We start from the raw sequence: 20088 nt of genomic DNA on the forward strand, positions 1-20088 counted from the left end.
CTTACTGCCATGTGTAATAATACAAATCTACAACAGTAAGCACGCATCATCCTCGTGCTTATTAGAATTGAATTATTGATATCATTATCTTATGAATATTATGGAAAGAAAATTAGAAAGCGAAAAAACTTTGTTATGCATTAAATGCTTGTACAGCAAGTGGACAGTAAACCTCCAACATTTGGGGCGTCAAGGCAACTACTAACTAAACCCATGAAAACTGCGGCAGATCATTGCCACTGTTCAATACTTCCTAATATAAACGTCATTATAATAAATAAATAATAAATATCTCATATATCTATATATATATATATATATTATTATATATTATTTTCAGCGCAACTGAGCCTATTCATTTCCAAATACTCTCGTCCCTCCATCCCGCGATTGCAGGTTTTTATTTTTCGGTTCCTCGCTCGCACATCGTGGTCTGGATTCGATCTAATCCAATGCCTCGGTTCAGAGTCTAGGGTTCCGTTTCGATCTTTGCTGCGCTCTCGTCGGTCGGGGTTTGGTGAATCCGCGGTTGGTCGGAAGTTTGAAGAGGCGGCTGCGCTAGGGTTTCTTAGCGCTGCAGATCTGAGTCTGTTTCGTTCTGTGGAGGAGGTTTCTCTGTAGAATTCAGAATGTTTTGGCGTATGGCAGGGTTGTCCACTACGTCTCCCGTGAGTTCTTGGATCGGGTTTTGTTTTGTTTCTTCCATTCAATGTGTAGCATATTTATACTATAGGAGGTGCATTCAATGACGTGGATTGTTTCGATTTTCTGTTTGGCTGTGATAAAATGTAGGATGAGACTTCGGAATTGGATTTATAAATTTAGTTTAGTCGATGTTTTGGACCAAAAACCAGTACTCGTTCTCATTATCTGGGACTTTGGCACATCATGGAAAATTAGACTAAAAAAATTCTGTTATTTGTTCCTCTAACTTCCTAAGTTTCCTTAGTTTTTTAATTAGGGATTCATCAGATTGTTATAGTATTTATTACAGCTAAGTTGAACTTACAGTCTGAATTTCACGGAATGAACTTTTTAAGCATACCTGTTTCTCCCTCGGAGTAACACCGCAAAGAAACAGTTTGATGGAAGGCTGCAAATCTATGTGTAAGCCCTCTATTATCAAAGTTGAGGCCAATGTTGGCTTGTCTGCGTGGTAGAAAAGCTGACCTTTGCTATAATTAAAAGGTTTAGAAATGAATGGGCTGTATAATTTGGAATCCCATGAAGCACTTATGTGGATACCATGCAAATCCACCGAAGCAGATACTGCAAATGTCAATTTGACATACACAGAAATTTGAAAGCTCAAAGGTTCTTAAGCCTAGCTTTCCAAAACATTGGATCCCATACATTGCACTTTTTATAAGCATGCAGTGATTGCACTCTTGGCCAAACTACAAATGGTGATGAATTTAGTTGAAAGTTAATGGCAAAGATACCTACAGATACTTTTGATGTGGGTGGAGGTTGTAAGGAAGGGGGTACTTACTATGATTTTACTATGTTTTTCATTGGTGAAGCGAAAGTGGATTTGATTAAAATTGTATGCCTTAGAACGTGTATGGAGTAGGTAGCACCCTTTCATGCAAATGATGGAACTCTATCGCCATGCTGGGTGTAAACTGAACTATCATGTTGATAGCATATAAGAGTTCCCCTGCATATCGATAAAACTGTGTATTTTCATCCTATCAAAATAAGAGAAACATTTTGTTATTTTATATACGATACTCATATGCTTATTGAGCCTCGTTTTATAGGTAGCTAATTAAATTGAGGAATTAGCATTTCAATATTTCTCTTTAATTACTTCATTTTTGGGTAGAAACAGCTTCCATGGAATACAAAGTCTTGAAGCTCCTCTAAGTAGCTTCTTCTATACATACATATGATGATATGCAAGTGGTTATAATGAAACTTGGAAGTGCAAGGCGAAAAAAAAACTAAGTTACATGCTGGTGAGGCTGTTAAGATGGATGATAGCAACGCGAGGAGAAATAGAGCAATGAATCTTTAGAAAAAAGTGGTGGTGGATAGATGGGTGAATGCCATTCATATGTTTCTGTTTTGTGGAGACAGGATGTGTAAATCATCATTCATAGGATTCACCATTCAAGTTTAAGGGACACAATATACAAGGCATGAGATGGACAAAGGATTCATTACTTCATATGAGGTGTTTTAGTTTGTTTAGATTGTATGAAGTGCATAGCTGTTAGCTGAAGGGCCAGCTGCTTATATGGATTTTCTAACTCTCATTTTTTGCTCCAATGATTAATACACAAGCACGTAGCGTGTTACATCACATCAAATTCTATATCAACCCATTGCATACTATTTCGGTAGGCAATTTTGTGACATGAACTAGTTTACCTAGGATCCAATTAGTAGGGATACAGTTTTCTTTGCCTCTAGTGGGAGGGCTGAAAGATTTATAAATCGACCTTTGTTTGATGCTAGTTTTTGGTTGAGGAATCTTACCTGGCCTTCCTTCTATTATGTGCTTCTTGTTGCTACTTAGAAGGTAAAACATATTCCTTTTGAAAGTATTAGCCAATTAGGCTTCTTATTTTTCTATCTTATTTGTTCTTGATATATGCTCATTTGCAGGTGGAGACTATTTTGGACAAGGAAAATTTTACATTGGAGGAGCTTCTTGACGAAGATGAAATTATTCAAGAATGCAAAGCTCTTAATGGTCGCCTTATCAATTTGTAATGCTCTTTTCATTTACGTGTTTCTTATATCTTTTACTTTCAAGCTATTTTGTTTTTCAGTGATTCATTGATATGCATGAGAACTTTTTTTTTTTTTTTTTATAAGAGCATGAGAACTTATTGATGCTTCATGACTTTGGGGGAAGGTCTTTTTTGCAGGATATTATGAGATGTGACATCATGTTTTGATATTTTAACTAGGGAGAAGAGGGTTAAGAGTTATAGCGTAACATTTAGTGTTTCAACTTTAATTTACCTGTCAGTGTGTAGCCTAGTGGTCAAAGGGAAGGTTTGGGATCGGTTGTAGACCTAGACAACCTTGTTTCAATTCCACACTGGTAATTCCTCTGGATTACCTTATAACCGTTTTGGCAGGGTCACGTATCCGGGGTTTACCTTATAGCTTGTATCTAGGCTCTTTGTATACCCCCTGTGTACTCGGGCCTTCCTATTTTCATGACTTAATATATTTCTGTTTACTTATAAAAAAAAAATGTATCCGGGGTTTACTCCCTAAGGGTGGGTCCAAAGGGCTCTGTTTTGGTGGGGCTTCACGTTATAAAAAAGTTTCTCAACTATAATTTCCTTTTTTTTCCCCATCTATTATAATTTTTTTTGAAAGGAGGTAATATACAAAGCATTAATAGAAGTAGTGCCAAGTTAAATACATTTTGGTAGCAGTTTACCAATCTGGCATGGATGATTGAACAAAAAGTACGAAATCAAAGTATAACATAAGAAAGTGAATTTTATTAATGGTTCAAAAATGTGTTGAAGATAATATTTAACTTGTTTCAAAGTTAATTAAATATAATATTTATTTATCCTTCCATACGCATGACTTATATGCATGATGTCTTATTTTGCACTGCCATCAAGAGTGTCTCTGGCTAAGTGTAATGACCATGAAAATCATTATGAAGCCCGGTTCCACACTTAACTAGAAAACAATGTGGGAGATGGCACATGATGCACCTGTATCACACTCATTCACCAATATCATTTTTCACCCACCCGAGGTGGGTTTTAGCTTGGTGGTGCAATTTTTCTTGCTTAAATCCTTGACATCCTCTTCAAGGGCCATATTGGAGCTCATTGAAATCATTATAATGTTTAGATCACTTAATAAGGACCCCTATATGGATTTGGCACTCAATATACTTTTTTCGTACTCATTCACCCCTATCATTCTTCATCCGCCCAATGTGAGAGTTAGTGAGGTGTTACTCAATTGGGTCTTGTTGGTTAGTCATGGAATAGCAATTGATGCCTTGAAGGCCACACCTTTGTAGTAATTTTTATGCCCATTTCAAGTCTTAGAAAGAGTAAAGGATGCTCCTTTTAAGAAGTTGTAAGCATTTAAAAAAAAGCATACATAAAAGTACAATTCTTTATTTTATAAAAGCCTTCACAGCAAATTAGCTCATATATATTTCAAAACCAATAAACAAATGGGTGACATAAACATTGGACCATGGTAAAAAAAGATGAAAAAATGTTCTTACTGATAAAAAAAAAGAGCTGTAAGCATTTGTTTCCTGTGGTCTCATTCCCTCCTAGAGCCAAATGTCACGTCAAAGTTTGAATATTGCACTATCTGGTCAGATTGACATGTTTTGCATGTCACCCCGACATTGTGGCGGTGGTTCAGTATTACATGCCACCATCTCTCAGATGGGTTCACTGTTTATATATATGGCCCAGTGTTGAAACTGCAAAATTATGTCTCCTTTAAATAAGTTGATATTAGATATTTGCCTTAGTTTTCTGTGCTAGCATATCGATGTGGATGCCTCCTATAAATTCATTGCTAATCTAGATTAGCAAAATATGCTTAAGTGAATTGTTGCAATACCCATGGTTCTATTTTTTATTTTTATTTGTATAGGATACATCATAATGGTTTGTCATTATTATGTGTGGAAAACGATTCAAATGTAATTCTTCACTGTATGATGCTGTACTTGAGTCAAATTTTTCACAATCCCCCGGAAAATAATCCTTTTTATTACAGGAAAAAAAATTCATCCTACAATAGTAATTTTCATCTCCTTTGCCTTGGTTAAAGCTGTAAATGAAGGGTTGTTGAGTAAGGATTAGATTTCGATTTTCACAAATAAAATATAGAGAAAATTGACTCTAAATATTTTCACAGTAGTGTTAACGGTGATTTGATTAATATTCTTGGGAAGTGAATTTCATTTCATTTTCTTTTGGCCTTATTTATATGCCCTTTTACTTTTTTTTTTTGTAGTTTGCGAGAAAGAGTTCAGGTTGAACAGCTCATACGATATATTGTGGAAGAAGCTTCTGAGGATGCTGAAAAGAGGCGAACTTTCAAGTAGGATGCTTTTGCCTCCCAGATGCTCCTGTAAAACTGGATGTATATTGTGATTGATATTCTTGAAATTATTGTGTTCACAGGTTTCCTTTTATTGCCTGTGAGATTTTTACTTGTGAAGTTGATATAATACTCAAAACACTAGTTGAGGATGAAGAGGTGAGGAACTTTATGTGCTCACATCCTGATGTCTTTGAAACCTTACTTCTGTTACTGATTTCCTTTGTCCGTTGCTTGTTGGCAGTTGATGAATTTGTTATTCTCCTTTGTGGAACCAGAACACCCCATAGCACATTATTGGCTGGGTACTTCAGCAAGGTACTTCTTTGTTGAACTTTTAGGTTTATCTTCTGCATTGGTAGGATGGTCCTTGTTTCATTATGTGCTTGTAGTTATATCTTTTATCTGAGCTCCTCTTGTTTTCTTCACTTCCTTTTTGTGTTAAAGAAATTATCAATGACATATTCTCTAGGGCCATATGTGCCCTAATCTCTTATTTCCAGGTTGTCATATGTCTGTTTTTGCGTAAGACAGTCCCTTTTATGCGATATATTCAAGTAAGTGAATTGTTTCTTCGCAAAATATTCTCTCGGGTATGCTTTTAATAATTATTGTGAGATGGTCATTGCTTCTAATAAATTTATCCATTATTTGTGCATGTTGGTAGAAATACTATTAATACAAAAAACACATCTAAAGTCTGTGTTGATGTACAGGAAGGTGTTTCTTTCTGGTGCCTCTGTATTTGTTCTGTCCATTTTAATCAACTGTGGCCCCATTCCTCTGGTGTTTGTGTATTAGAGATTAAGGGGCTAGTAGATTGATTCATCCTAGAGTCTCCCTTACCTCGTGTGTCAACCTACTGTGTTGAGAATAAATGAAAAACAGGCTTCTATGTTTCGCTGTAATAAAAAAAATTAACATATGCATCAGCCTAGAGAGAAACAGCAAACAAGAATATGGGGTGATTGAATAGACTTAATGAAGGACTGAAAAAAGCATTATGAGTTTAAGAAAATGATATTTAATTACTTCTTTTTTTTTGGGGGGGGGGGGGTCAAACTTTTAAGTGTTTAGAAGTATTCTGGATTTTTTATTTTTTATTTTTTATTTTATTTGAGGTTAGGTTTTGAGGTTTAGCAAAATCTTGAGTACATATATTTTATAGATTTTTGGAAAAGAGAACCATGGGTCATTTAGTTTTCTAGGACGAGTAATAATATCTTGCAACTGTATGCTAATGAGTAACTCTTGCTTCTCCATTCAGCTTTATTTTCGCGGACTAATATTAGGGTAACTCTTATAAGCTGCTTCTCTACTATGAGTTGATCTGTTTAGTTCTATGTTTTAATATGTAATTATGCCTTGTGCATTTGTCCAGGCCCATCAGGATATAGTAAGGAAGCTAGTTGACCTGATTGGAATTACATCTATCATGGAGGTTAGTTGGTGATCACCTTTATCTATTGGTTCTGGTCTTGAACACCCTGTGTATGTGTTTGTGCATATTCAAGTGCAACTGTATGCTATCTGCTGTCTGCATGCATGTGTTCTTGTGGTCTCATCCGGTATTTAATGGGTTTTGGATACTTCTGATGTTTATCATTTGTATCACCAGAATTAGTGTTCACTGGTGCTTTAATTTTTTTAAATTTTTTCCACATCTTCTTGTCTTATGTTAAACAACAGTGATTGTCACTTTAAACTTTTGACCCCACCTGCTGTTACAGTTTTAGTGTAATTTGTTTGCAGAATGGTTTATGAGACCTGTTTCCTTGTTGAACAGGTTTTAGTTCGTCTGATTGGTGCTGATGAACATATGTATACAAACTATGTCGAAGTAATGCAGTGGATAGAAGACACAGATGTGCTAGAGATGATTGTCGACAAGTTCAATGCTTCAGTAAGCAACATTAATTATGCTAAAAACCTGTCAGTGCGAATGATTATGTCTCATTGCTCAGTTGGTCTCTTCTTTCCTAGTTTTTATTCTGTTTTATATTATACTGTTGCTTTATACATGTTACTCTGTGAGCCTCTTTTTGCTGTCACTGATTTCTGACACTGATAATTTGGACTAAACATTTTGGAGGACATAACAGCCTTTTATCTTCTTCCAGAAGTTAAATAGCTGCCTGCAATTTCCGCCTTTCATTTCATATGGGATTCCTGCATGCTATGCTCTGTATTTCGTTTCTTATGTACAAGATTTTGAACCACAAGGCTTTTAATTTTCGATTTTCTAGTACACATGGACCTTGGTGAAATAGGATGTGTTACTTATAAAAAAAATGAAAATGAAAAAGGACGTGTTCGCGGTTTATGGATCATTGCTTGCGGGCTGAAAATATTGAAGTAAACCCCATGTTCATGTTCAATTTGTGGACTGCCATGTAAAACCACTCTGGTCTGCTAGAAAGTCTATCAACCTTAAAGGCACTACCCAAGCTAACCCAACCCTGTCTAATAAGTCATTCTCTAGCTTTTTGGCTACCTCACAGTGTAGTTGCAAATGATTTGCATTTTCCCAGTTCTTTTTACACATATAGCACCAATTCACCAAAATGATCCGATGTTTACTTAGCTTGTCTGAGGTATGATATTTACCTAAGGAAACTAAAGAAAAGTAACTAAAAAAAAGCAAAATACTATATATAACCTAATAAACTCCCACATACATTTATTAGGACCCATAGCTTTTGTTTTTAGTGGGTTCAAATCCCTTTGGGTGCAAATCATCTCTAGGGGCCATCAGATTGGGGGATTTTTCCCTTGAATTACCCGAGGTGCAAGTAAACTCCTTGGTGAGGGTCTGTGCACCCCCGGGATTAGTCGGGATGCTATTCTCGGACACCTGGTGCCAATAAAAAGAAAAGCTTTTGTTTTGCTGTCCAAAGAGGAGATTTTTAGCCAACCATGCTAATGCCACACCAGTACTTGGAAATCTTTCTATTATACAATGCAATGTATATTCCATATGGGGAACTTGAAAATTCAATAGGATTACAATATGTTTTGGTAGGATAAAAACATGTTTTAACAGTTTGATGGAAGTTTGTGTGACAAACGTTTAGACGCACGTGCTTTTCCACATGCACACTGGAACACAGTAAACCTATTTCCCCCCTTTAAATTTTGTTTGTTACTGCCTGCTGGTCAATTGTTGCCCAAACTTTTGCACGTTTAAGAACTGTAATCTGTTTCAAATCTTTTTTCTAAGTTCGTTTCTGCTGTCTATCTTTGCCCACGGACATGCAGAATTGAGGCAGTATAAAAAAAATATAGTTATATGGAATCATGCCAGCCTATAGCTGTACTGCTTTTCTTGATCAGAGGATCATCTGTTTGATGAGTTTGATTTAGTGGTAGAGGAACTGTGGATTGATTTTAGAGGAATGTTTATTGGACATGTTTACAGGACTCTCCTGAAGTTCATGTTAATGCAGCAGAAACGCTTTGTGCTATTACACGATTTGCTCCACCCGGGCTTGCTGCTAAAATTTCCAGCCCAAGGTAGCATGTATTTCATCTCATGTTGAGTAGAAAATGTGCGTATAGTTCTGCTATGGCTTTTCCACTGACTCTATGAAGTTTCTATGTTTTGGTCTTTCCAGTTTTATAGGAAGGCTATTTCGTCATGCCTTGGAAGACTCACGACCAAATTCTGTTCTTGTCAACTCCTTGTCTGTATGCATATCTTTGTTAGACCCTAAGAGGCTAACTTTGGGAATGTATCATACATACAACCGCCAAATAACTCAGGGTTCTAAAGTAACTGCTAATCCTGAGACAGTTGAAGGCATGCTGGAAAGCCTAAGTAAGGGTACCTTCTTTCATGTTGGTGTTTGCTTGTTATACTTTATTTAACAGTTAATTCCCCTGATCATCTTTTCCCTTAATTCTTTTTTGTGAAATAACTCATGCAAACATTGTGTGATTTCCATCAGCTGTATTTACTTGGGCCTTCCCCTTTTCCTTTATGTTTCCCAAAATTTCTGCTATTGTGATGTTTTCAATTTCACTTCTGTAAGGATGGGGATTGAGGAAGATGTGACTCATGTCAGTTTTGATCTACCTGTTCAGTTATATGGAGTTTTTTTATTTGATATGTTAGAACAAACCAGTTTTGGGCGGCAATTTTGCTGATTTTGGTTGAGGGTGACATACAAGTATGTGCACATAAGCATAGGGCAATGGACCTAGAATATAGTAGACTGGTAAACTTATTTAGGGACGCATCTTGTCATCAACATTTGTAAATTACTCAAAGTTCTATATCTATTATTGAAAACCTTTTTTTTTTCAATTAGTAAATAAGGTCTTATTGATCGTAGAAATAGACAAAAGCCCAAGTACACGGGTCATATACAAGAGCAATGCTTAGGAGTGATGTTCATTCTTGAAAATGCTTAAGATCCATTGGTAGTTGGTTTGTAATTTTAATATTATTAGAGGTCAGCTTACAAGAATCCATATTTGGATTAGAACCTGCAAGACGGAGAGACTAACCATGGAGAGCACTGAAACTTCTGAGCTGATTAGCATGATAGTATTGGACTTAAGGGAATTAACTTGTAAAGAACCTGGTGAAGATTTGAATGGACTACTACTTATAAAAAAAAATATTTGAATGGACTACACATCTATTTTTTAACACTTTGTTTCTTTGCACACTAGGTGTAGATCTCAATGGACTAAGCTTTCATGATTTTCGGATGTTTTCTCTTGTATACGACCTGTATACTTGGGCTACACCTAATCTTTATTATCAATTAAAAAAAAATTAGTAAGGGATCATGTGTTCGAATCAATATGGAGATCCTGGGAATAGAATTGCCTATTTAAATAGTTTTGTGCATGCATTCTATAGGGAGAACAAACAAATATTGATCGGATTTATCTTGCAGGTGATTTACTCAAGCTTTTGGATGTTTCATCTGCGGGGAATGTCCTGTTAACTACTTATGGCAAGTTACAACCACCTCTTGGAAAACATCGTTTAAAGGTATTGTTTATTTGAGTTTTTGAGATCCTATTTGGTGTCGTACTGGCAGTGAATATTCATTGTCATTCTTCTATCTATAATCATAGACTACTGATTTTTTATCATCTTAATTTGTTTGTATGTTTTTACATATTAGCAAAACCCATTGCTTATGGATTATATTCACAGATGCTGGTTACCATATTTGCAAATTTATACTGATTCTTAACACTCATTGAATTTTTTAGATTGTGGAGTTCATCTCAGTTTTAGTGACCGCTGGAAGTGAAGCTGCAGAGAAGGAATTAATTCGCCTTGGAGCTGTACAAAGAATTTTAGACTTGTTCTTTGAGTAGGTTAAAAGAAAAATGTGTTCTTTATGAAGAGTGATGGGATTTAAACCTTACTCCTCTGTTTTCTCGTGAAGGTACCCATACAATAACTTCCTGCATCATCATATAGAGAACATACTAGTTTCATGTTTGGAGAGCAAGAATGCTTCTTTTATTGATCATCTTCTTCATGAGTGCAATCTTGTTGGGAGAATTCTTGAAGCTGAAAATAATGATAAATTGTCAACCGATTTAAACAAGGTAGTGGTTTATTCCTCTATAAATGATTAATATCTCCATGCCAAGACAAACCTCAGTTTTCTTTTTCTGTTTTTGGAATACAAAGATTGTTGTGCATATGTGGAAGCGGCATCTGATGTTATGCTTTTCGATTCTTTTCTGCAGCCAACTGTCCCTGCTGAGGATAGATTGCCTCCAAGGATAGGGAATATTGGACACTTAACTCGTATATCCAACAAACTTGTTCAATTGGGGAATAGCAACAGCGAGATTCAGGCATTTTTGCAGGTGTATTACCAAGTCTTGAATCGTTGGTCTGCCTTTATTGACGTATTTATAATGGTCTCCATATTATTTTCAGTCATTATGATGGATCTTTGCCCTGTAAAAGTTATTAGTTCACAATTTTATTTCTGAATATATCTGAATAACATCTATGATTGAGATATAGATGAGTATTTCTCAAAAGATTATAACAGTAGATATCTTTTATTCTGTTGCTTCCATACCAGGCATCCACTTTTATTGTAGCTAGTCATTTGCTTGTGGGGTTGTAATCAAATGCAATTGACAGCCAAAACTAAATGGAACTAATAGTTCAAAAGTTAAATGCCATATTCTACCTATCAAAAAAAAAAAAAAAGTTAAATGCCATATTCCCCTCATACTGTTCATCTTCAAAACTCATTTTTCAGTGGTTTTTCATTTGACAGGAAAATAGTGAATGGAGTGATTGGCATACAAATGTTCTATCAAAGCGGAATGCAGTTGAAAATGTCTATCAGTGGGCCTGTGGGTATGTTTCTTTATGTCAAATGTTGCTAGTCATCTCACCTTTTTTTTATAAGTAAAAATATTATTATCAATAGGAGTAACCAAGTACACTGGACGTATACAAGAAAACACTTAGCCCATACTAGAGAGCTCCTAATGACCAAAAAGCTTGTGAAAAACTACCCAAAATACACCAAGCCTGAATTGAAATAAAACGTTCCTCCCCAACCCCTTGTTTCCCGTAAGACTAATACTCTACCTGAAACTCCCTCTATGAGAACGTCTTCATAATGCCCTCCCTTTAGTCTTCCCTCGACTTGAGTTACCACCATTAGCGTCGTAGTTGATTGCCCAAGAAAGACGCTTTAACTCTCTGTTTTTTGTAAAACTTGATTTCGTTTCACGCGAGTGGCTTGCCTCAATCGCAGTGAGTAGTGCTTTAAATTGGTCTTCACATCCTCCATGTGAGAGCCCCATAATATGCTAAATTTCGTTAACCTTGTGTAGAATCCAATTTGATGGTGAACCTGCTATATTGTTTATCGGAGGAAGAGAAACCAAGGGAACAATATTATCCCTAGACACAGTACCCTACTGCACTCCTGACCCTAGACATTCCTCCTCACAAGGCACCAACAACAAACCCATAATTTCTTCCCCGCCATATCCTGCATTCAAATCCTGAACCTCCTCAACCGCTAAATAGTTGTTGTCCATTGTTGCAGTCACCATTAATGGTTCCTCCCTTCCATCAACGAAAACATTGCTTGTGTGTGCTCTACCCCTGACGATCATTTCTGTGCCACTTTGTTAGAAGCTACTGCTCCCTTAAGAGGCATAGAGCAATTAGGGGAAGCACTATCTTCTGTTACCCCATTTTCATCTTCTCAAAGAGGCTTGTCAATTTCTTCCAAAGTACTCAAGACCCTGGAAGGACCCCATCTTCAACTGAAAGTGAACCTTGGAAAAAGTACCAACCCCATTAGCAATTGGTGACTGAGGGCAGTTAGACGACAAGCTACCGATGTCCTGAGTGACACTGGCGTGAACAGCAACGCCGGCGTCCAATGACCCTATATGTGATGGCATCTAAACGCCCTTTGCCGGTCCACTTGAGGCATTCAAACCTGTAGGATCTACCCCCCGCCCCCCCTCGTCCGTTTTCGACCTACCACCCAAACCCACGACTAGATCTAGCCCCTTATCCACTTTAATCATGAGATCACTCACTACTCTGACTCCCATCAATTGAGTTTTGACAGCCCACAAGACCCCTCCACTTCTCCCAATGTCATCTGACAGCCTTGTCTCCTACAAGTGCCTTACTCTTTCCTTCTGTGCGGAGCTATTCTCGGATGGCGTACCTGCCAATGACCTCAACACCGAAGCGTACGAGGCACCTTTGACCGAGGAAGGCCTTCCCACTATCTTTCCATCAACAAACTCCCACTGGCTAGTCATCTCACATTTTAGGATGAAACTAAAGTTTATTCTTATAGTTATTTTAGTTATATGAATAATTAATTATCAATAATAATAATAATGGTCATGATGATAATAGCTTTATGAATGGTCCAAACGAGCAATGTCTAGGTCCTATGAAACCAATCTTGCATTTGAACCCTCTGATGGGTGGAGGTTGTTTATGACCTTCATCCACTATTGTTGGAATCACAATTAGCAGGCCATCTTGTTGAAACATCTTATTGTATCTATGGGCAATGAGTTTTGCTCAAATGGAACTTCTCCGGTAAGACCGCCCCCCCGCCGGGGGGGGAGGGGGTGGTGTTGTTGTAGGGGTAAGATCCACCCAATCATATCCATTATAAAACTAAGAACAATGGATTGGTCTATTCCTTATTCTCTATCCCTTGAGACATGGGATATAAAATTGAGAACATAAACATAATCATATGTAATATAAAAATATGGTTATGGAGATACCACAAGGAAAGGGGGCTTTGTGGAGAATCGTCATCAAATTGAAGCATGGTGAACCATGGGGGGTGTTCCAATAAGGTGAGCGGACCTTATGGTGTGGGGTTATGGAAGCATATAAGAAGAGGTTGGGACACATTCAAGATATACTCTCACGTTACAGTGGGTGATGGATCCAAAATTAGATTTTGGTGCAATCTATGATGTGGTGATAGGGCACTCAAGGAAACTTATCCATAAGTTTATGGTATATCAAGTCTGAAAGAAGCCTCGATTGCGGACCTCTTCATACTCTCTAATGGTATTCCCCAATGGAATGTTAAATTCCTTAGAGATGCACAAGATTGAAAAATTGACGTATTTTTGTTGTTCTATGACCTAGGTACTCCACCCATTTATTGGGGGGAGTCGAAGACATGATCTTTTGGTGCCCCTCTAAGAAAGGGAAGTTCATAGTCCGCTCTTTCTACCAAGCCATGACTAAGCACAATACAAATCCATTTCCATCGAAGAGTCTTTGGAAGACAAATGCGGCCCTAAAGGCAAAATTTTGTATGGACTACTTCTTTAGGGAAGATCCTCACTCTAGACAACTTAAGAAACCGTCGAATCATAGTGATGGATTGCTGTTGTATGTGCAAAAAGAATGCAAAGTCGGTTGACCATCTACCATTTCATTGAGAGATTGCTTGGACTTTGTGGAATGAAGTCTTTGCTCGGATGGGATTAGCTTGCGTGATGCCGAGACAGGTAATTGTCCTTCTCGCTTCTTGGAGAGACATTCAGGGTAACTCTTACATCGCTTCAATTTGGAAGATGGTTCCAATATGTTAATGGTGGTGTATTTGGAGGGAGAGGAACGAACGGAGTTTTGAAGGTCAAGTGCGGTCAATGGACGAGCTTAGAACTTTATTTTTCAATACTTTACTCCATTGGTCATTTGTAATTGATTTTCATGGCATGAATATTCATGATTTCCTAGTATCTCTAAACTAGCATGCTTAGGCGTCGCTCTTGTATATGTTTCGTATACTTGGGCTATTGCCTATTCTTTTGATCAATAAAATCTTTACCGATAAAAAAATAAAAAGTGACTTTTTTATTGTTTCATTTTCTGCCTCATATTTTCATTTTTATTACGATTTAATCATTTCTAACAGGCGACCAACAGCACTGCAAGATCGGACTAGGGATAGCGATGATGATGATTACCAGGACAGGGACTACGACGTTGCAGCCCTGGCTAATAATTTAAGCCAGGCTTTTCGATATGGCATGTACAGCAATGATGATATTGATGAGGTGCCTTTTAAAACTTTGAACATAGAACTTATTTAGTGCTTTATAATATTTTTTGATAAGAAACACATGCCTAGTGGAAGTATGAATGGGTGAAACACAAAAGTACAGGATTTATGAGGCTAAATTAAATAAGATGAGCACCATCAAGACTTACCTTATCAGCTTTTGGGGTGGTAGCCTAGGATCTGAGGAAAAAAGATTGAAGAAGGGTTGAAAAACTGCAAAATCATGTTCACTATGTTTGCCTAGTATGAAAATATAAGGCACATGGTGCACATGATTTTGCACATGGTGCACTAGTAAAACTCATCCCTTGCTGTACTTTTGTAAATCCTAGGCAAAGTCATCCCTTGCTGTAAATGCCATGATTTTGTACAGCAATTCTATTATGTACTTTTATCATAATGCCTTTCACCATCTTAGGCAAAATGACGTGTGCCTTAGGTTTGCAAGGCATTATGATGTGTAAAAACAATGATGAGCCCCTATTTTTGCTTTATGTTTACTTATAAAAAAAAAATTAAAAATTGCTTTATGTCGCAATGTTTCCCTGATCTCATGTTAGTTATTGGTATGGAGTGTCATTAAGTCCAACTATATTCAACAATTAGGTATTGGAACTTTTGATAATACAGTTTTATTTACCTTCATCTCTTACATAATCCTATAACGCCTGTTGCCCACACCGCGTGTGACTTCACAGTTTACTGATCTTTATTTAGTCTTTCTAAGTCAGTCCTATCATCCCATGTTAGTTATTGGTATGGAGTGTCATTAGTCCAACTATATTCAACCAAACGGGCACACTTATTGGATAAACAAGCATGACATCATTGTTTTTAACATATATTCAACAATTAAGTACTGTAACTTTTGATAATGCAGTTTTATTTACCTTCATCTCTTACATAATCCTATAAGGCCCCTGGCCCACACTGCGTGTGACTTCACAGTTTACTGATCTTTTTTTAGTCTTTCTAAATCAGTCCTATCATTATTCCTATTACCCTACATCAATTTCTAATTACTATTCATATGTTAGATAGTTGTTTATTATGCAACTCCTTGTTCATACTTTTCAGGCTCATGGTTCACTTGAACGGGATGATGAGGTATGGGATGCATTACGGACTTCTTGGTGTTTGATCTTCTGAATAGAATTAACTGGGGTGCATATTGATAGTAATAAATTTTTATCTATCAAAAAAAAAAAAAAAAAGAATTAACTGGGTTTACTCTTCCATTCGAGTTAGGAAAATTGGATCTGATGGTTATTTCCCAGTTTTTCACTGGCCTAGTTTAATTTGGAAATGATCTTAGGTCTATGAAAGGGATCATGTTTTGGTTGCATGATCATCTATGAAAGGGATCGTATTTTGGTTGCTTATGAGTATCTATGAAGGGATCATTTTTTTGGTCACTTGTGAATATCTCCTGTTACTTGACTTTTCAGCCAGTAAGTTTGATGCATTAATCAGGAAAGTACATTAAGGAAAGGACTTTGGCCTGAAGTCAATGTAGGAAGATTGATCTTTTAGCATATGTGAATATTAAACCTTTCCAAAAAGGTCCATATGTGAATATTTTCTTCCCTCTTAAGGATTGAGTAGGACATTACTATTTAAGAGTTATTTACTAAAACTTTCCCCCAAGGGTCTACCTACATTCATTATTGCATTTTTAAATTAAAAGAAGCAATCCAGAATGTTCTTTTTATTTTAACATGGAAATTATGCAATGTAATCTTATCTGAATTGGACTTTTGGGTGGAATGACATGATGTTAGCATGCATGTCTGTCATGTAAATTTTTTCTTTTTTTAGTAAAAATATTATATATATCAATAGAAGTAACCAAGTACACTGGACGTATACAAGAAAACACCTAGCCCATATTAGAGAGCTCCTAATGACCCAAAATGCCCATGAAAATTAGAAATCTATATGAAATACACCAAGCCTGATTGGAATAGAACACACCTCCCCATCCCCAACCCCTTGCTTCCCTTAAGACTAATACTCCTCCCGAAACTCCCTCTACGAGGACGTCTTCATAACCCTTCCTTTAGTCTTCCCTCGACTTGAGCTACCTCCCTTAGCATCGTAGTTGATTGCACTGGATATAAAAATTAATTTCAGTCATTTACCTTTATTTTAATGATGCGCCATCCAATAATCATTTCAAGTTGTAGGCCTTGAACTTAGTTGGGTTAATGAAATATGTTAACAATTGAGCTAGTTTGCAGTTCAATATGGATTATGTTCCGTAATTCATCCATGCGAGTTGTTATTCTGAGTCATCAATGTAAAACATTGCTTGCAATTTTTTTAGTTTTCTTTTTCTGAAGGACCTGCTATAAGGATTGATTTCCAAGTTGGGACAAAGAACAAGAGCTCAGTGCATATCTTGCATTGTAGTTGTCATAATCGCTCTTACACATGCATATCATATGTATCGTAGATTGCAACTTTTGTCCCTTTTTCCCCTGATAGCGGCTGTTTTAGTAGGAAATAGATGAATAGTGGATATGTTTCTTACCTGGATACTTGGCAGGATGTTTATTTTGATGATGAATCTGCAGAAGTTGTTTTATCTTCTCTGCGTCTGGGAGATGACCAAGAAAGGTAGGCACACGGTCTTCTTTGACTTTTTATTGTCTGTTAGTTCTGAATTAGAAATATACTTTTGCCCATGGGGAGGGCGTTGTCTGTCTTTTTATTCTGTTTTTGTTGGATTTTTTTGGCGTTATTTTTATGGGATGTGGGGTTGGAATAGCTTATGGTTCTTTCATGTGGGCCAGTGTAGTTAAAAGCTTAAGAGGCACTTATTTGTAAAGACCTCATGTATAGCGCAGCTGCCAAGTGTGCATCTGTTTGAATTAAAATGAACATTTTGTTAAGTATAATGTGTAATAACTTCTAAGAGAGTTTATTACATACTTCCCAGTTCCCTGCAGGAATTATTTTTTATTTTCCAGTGGTCATAATGCCTCATAATTTAAATTCTGAAGTTCCAAACAATGAGAAATACAATATTTTATATAAAACAACCACTTGATGATAAGACTATAGCATATTATAGTTGAAAGCAATTTTTATCAAGGCAACGATTTACTTTGTTTCTTGTTAATCCTTCAATATTAAAACCCCAACCCCACAAAAAAGATCGGCTTCATCTGGCTGTTACATGATGTGGAGGATAAATGGATTGTGTGCATGCATGCTCAACATTAATGTAGTCTGTACCCAACCTTTTATAGGCTTTAGGTTCACCAATCCAAGTCTTTACACCAGGAATCGGTTGACCTTTTGGAAAACCAATGTGTACCTGCTGACTAGAATGGCAGGGATGCTGCTTGTACTACATTTGCTAGGGTGCCTGAGTAGCTTCTTGCGATTTTGGCTTACATGCTTATTGAAGAATGCGGTAGTTTTTAATCATCAAAAGGCTCGACTGATTCTTCTTTGGCATGGTGGCCCTATGATACAGAGAATAGGTTTCTAAATGATTTGTTGGCATGGAATGGCGTTCCTATCGTGCTTTTATTTTCGCAGTATATTTATTAGAAAAAGAAGTGATTCTGCCCGTGCTTTCATTCTACTGATTCTGTTCTATATACTATGGTGTCATAGTTCGGTTTTCTGTGTTCACATGCAATCCCAGTTGTTTGACTTGGTTCTTTTTGCATGTCTTGGTGTGTGCAGTGGCTCACTATTTAAAAATTCCAACTGGTTTGCTTTTGAGGATGAAATAATTGCCAATGAACGGTCAATTGGTTCACTTGCTTCTCCATCGCCTAATACCGAGGAGGCTGATGTTATTGGTGGCAGCAGTGATGATAACGTAATTGTTGGTGAAGATGATGACCTGGTTGACACTGCAACATCTTCTCCGGAAACAGGAACAAAATCAGAAGACAGTACACATCTTGTGTCTGACAACTTAAGAGAAATGGGAGATGGTGAAACTGATAAACCACCCGAATGGGTTGAGTGGAGGGAGACTTCAGACTCTGGTGATCCATCTGATGATGTTTTACCCAATGGTGAGATTCCAGTTGGATCAAAACCTAGCGAGCCAGATGTAGCTGAACCTTCATCATCTACCGATGGATTGGAGAAGAATGATGAAACTGCTACTGCACAATTGCCGGCGTCTACTGATGAGAACCCTGGTTCTGATCCTTCAAAACAGTCAGAATTGGGTAATGAGAATCCAAATTTAAGCCCAACTGCTTCTGATGATGTGGTGATGGTGGAAGGGACCGAAGGATCTCCCGAGGCAGAAGATGACAAAAAAGATGTTAATCAAACAGGGAACTAATGTAAATTTTCAAGAACCGGTTTGATTGGGCTAACTCATGCGCTGCAACATTGATCAGGTGGGAAGAAAAATTCTACAGGTTGGGTAGGCGGCTGTAACTTTAGAGCCTTGTGTACATCATGAATGGGGGGGCCAGTGTTAAATGGGGGGGCTGATGATTCTTTACCCCCACCCATGAGAATCGGTTCTCCGTCTCTTTTTCCTTCCCTCTTAATATTGGTAGAAATGGAAAGGGCAAGTTCTGATTTTCAAACTCTTAGCAATTCAACTTTTTGCTAGGTGAAACAAGGCTGTTACGTGTTGCATGGATTTTTAGCACAAGAAATCTGTGTATATTGTACCATTGCCCTTCCTCCCGGAATATCAAGCTATATTGACTGTTATTGGAAATTTCACATGAATGCCTTTTGTTTTCTTACAAACATACACGCTTCATAATAATATTCTCTGGATTTTCAGTCGCAGTCAAGGTTTTCTGCTTGTTATTTCTCCTTATGTTATAATATAATGGTCTTGGGTATGATTGCATACGAAGAGGAGCGAACAGCCAGCCCACACCCACCATGAGTTGAGAGTCCTGGTATGGTAATCCCTTTATTTTATTTTCTCTTATCTTTCTATGCGATTGAAAAGAACGAAATGTTGGGTATTCTGTCGCAGTTCGATTTTGATTATATAAGTATATGATTCTTTTTAATGCTCAAACTGAACTTCAATCCTTAAACTCTCGATTTTCATCCAAGAGTCTTGAGAAGAAAAAAGGCACATGTTAGAAACTTATAAAATGAAAAATAAAGCCTCCGCTGCGATTTCACCCATCAATCCTGACTCTCAAGGCAAGGAGAAACTTCTCATTATCTTCTTCAGCAATCGTGAGATCTCAGTGATACTCATTTTGTCACATGTTTGAAGATCGGTAACAACGTCTTCATATCATATCCCCCATCATCCAAAACCTACTTCACAGTTCCCTTCCTCGACTTTTCATATGTGAGAGAGAAGGTTTAACTTTTCGTGTGTTCAAAGTCGGCTAAAGATGGAAGGAGTGGGGTGAATATAGAATTCTTGAATTATCAAATCAATATCACGAGAGGCTAGGGGCCTTTTGTCAATGGATCGGACAGAAAGTACTTG

General features: G+C 37.1%; 1 protein-coding gene across 1 annotated transcript; it reads left to right on the forward strand.

Moving 5' to 3' along the window:
* Window positions 1-330: 330 nt before the first annotated feature.
* On the forward strand, window positions 331-19418 carry LOC121264656 (serine/threonine-protein phosphatase 6 regulatory subunit 3-like). Its single transcript, XM_041167932.1, is given in 20 exon segments — window positions 331-668; window positions 2614-2717; window positions 4975-5061; window positions 5145-5220; window positions 5306-5339; window positions 5342-5379; window positions 5565-5618; window positions 6443-6502; window positions 6848-6964; window positions 8480-8574; window positions 8676-8878; window positions 9969-10066; window positions 10294-10397; window positions 10473-10638; window positions 10783-10905; window positions 11331-11413; window positions 14490-14631; window positions 15714-15743; window positions 17185-17255; window positions 18336-19418. Coding segments are annotated over 20 exon segments (2343 nt in total). The 5' UTR covers window positions 331-629; the 3' UTR covers window positions 18955-19418.
* Window positions 19419-20088: the final 670 nt, after the last annotated feature.

The sequence above is a fragment of the Juglans microcarpa x Juglans regia genome, chromosome 5D (genome assembly GCF_004785595.1).
Source record: "Juglans microcarpa x Juglans regia isolate MS1-56 chromosome 5D, Jm3101_v1.0, whole genome shotgun sequence".
In the NCBI taxonomy this organism is placed as follows: domain Eukaryota; kingdom Viridiplantae; phylum Streptophyta; class Magnoliopsida; order Fagales; family Juglandaceae; genus Juglans; species Juglans microcarpa x Juglans regia.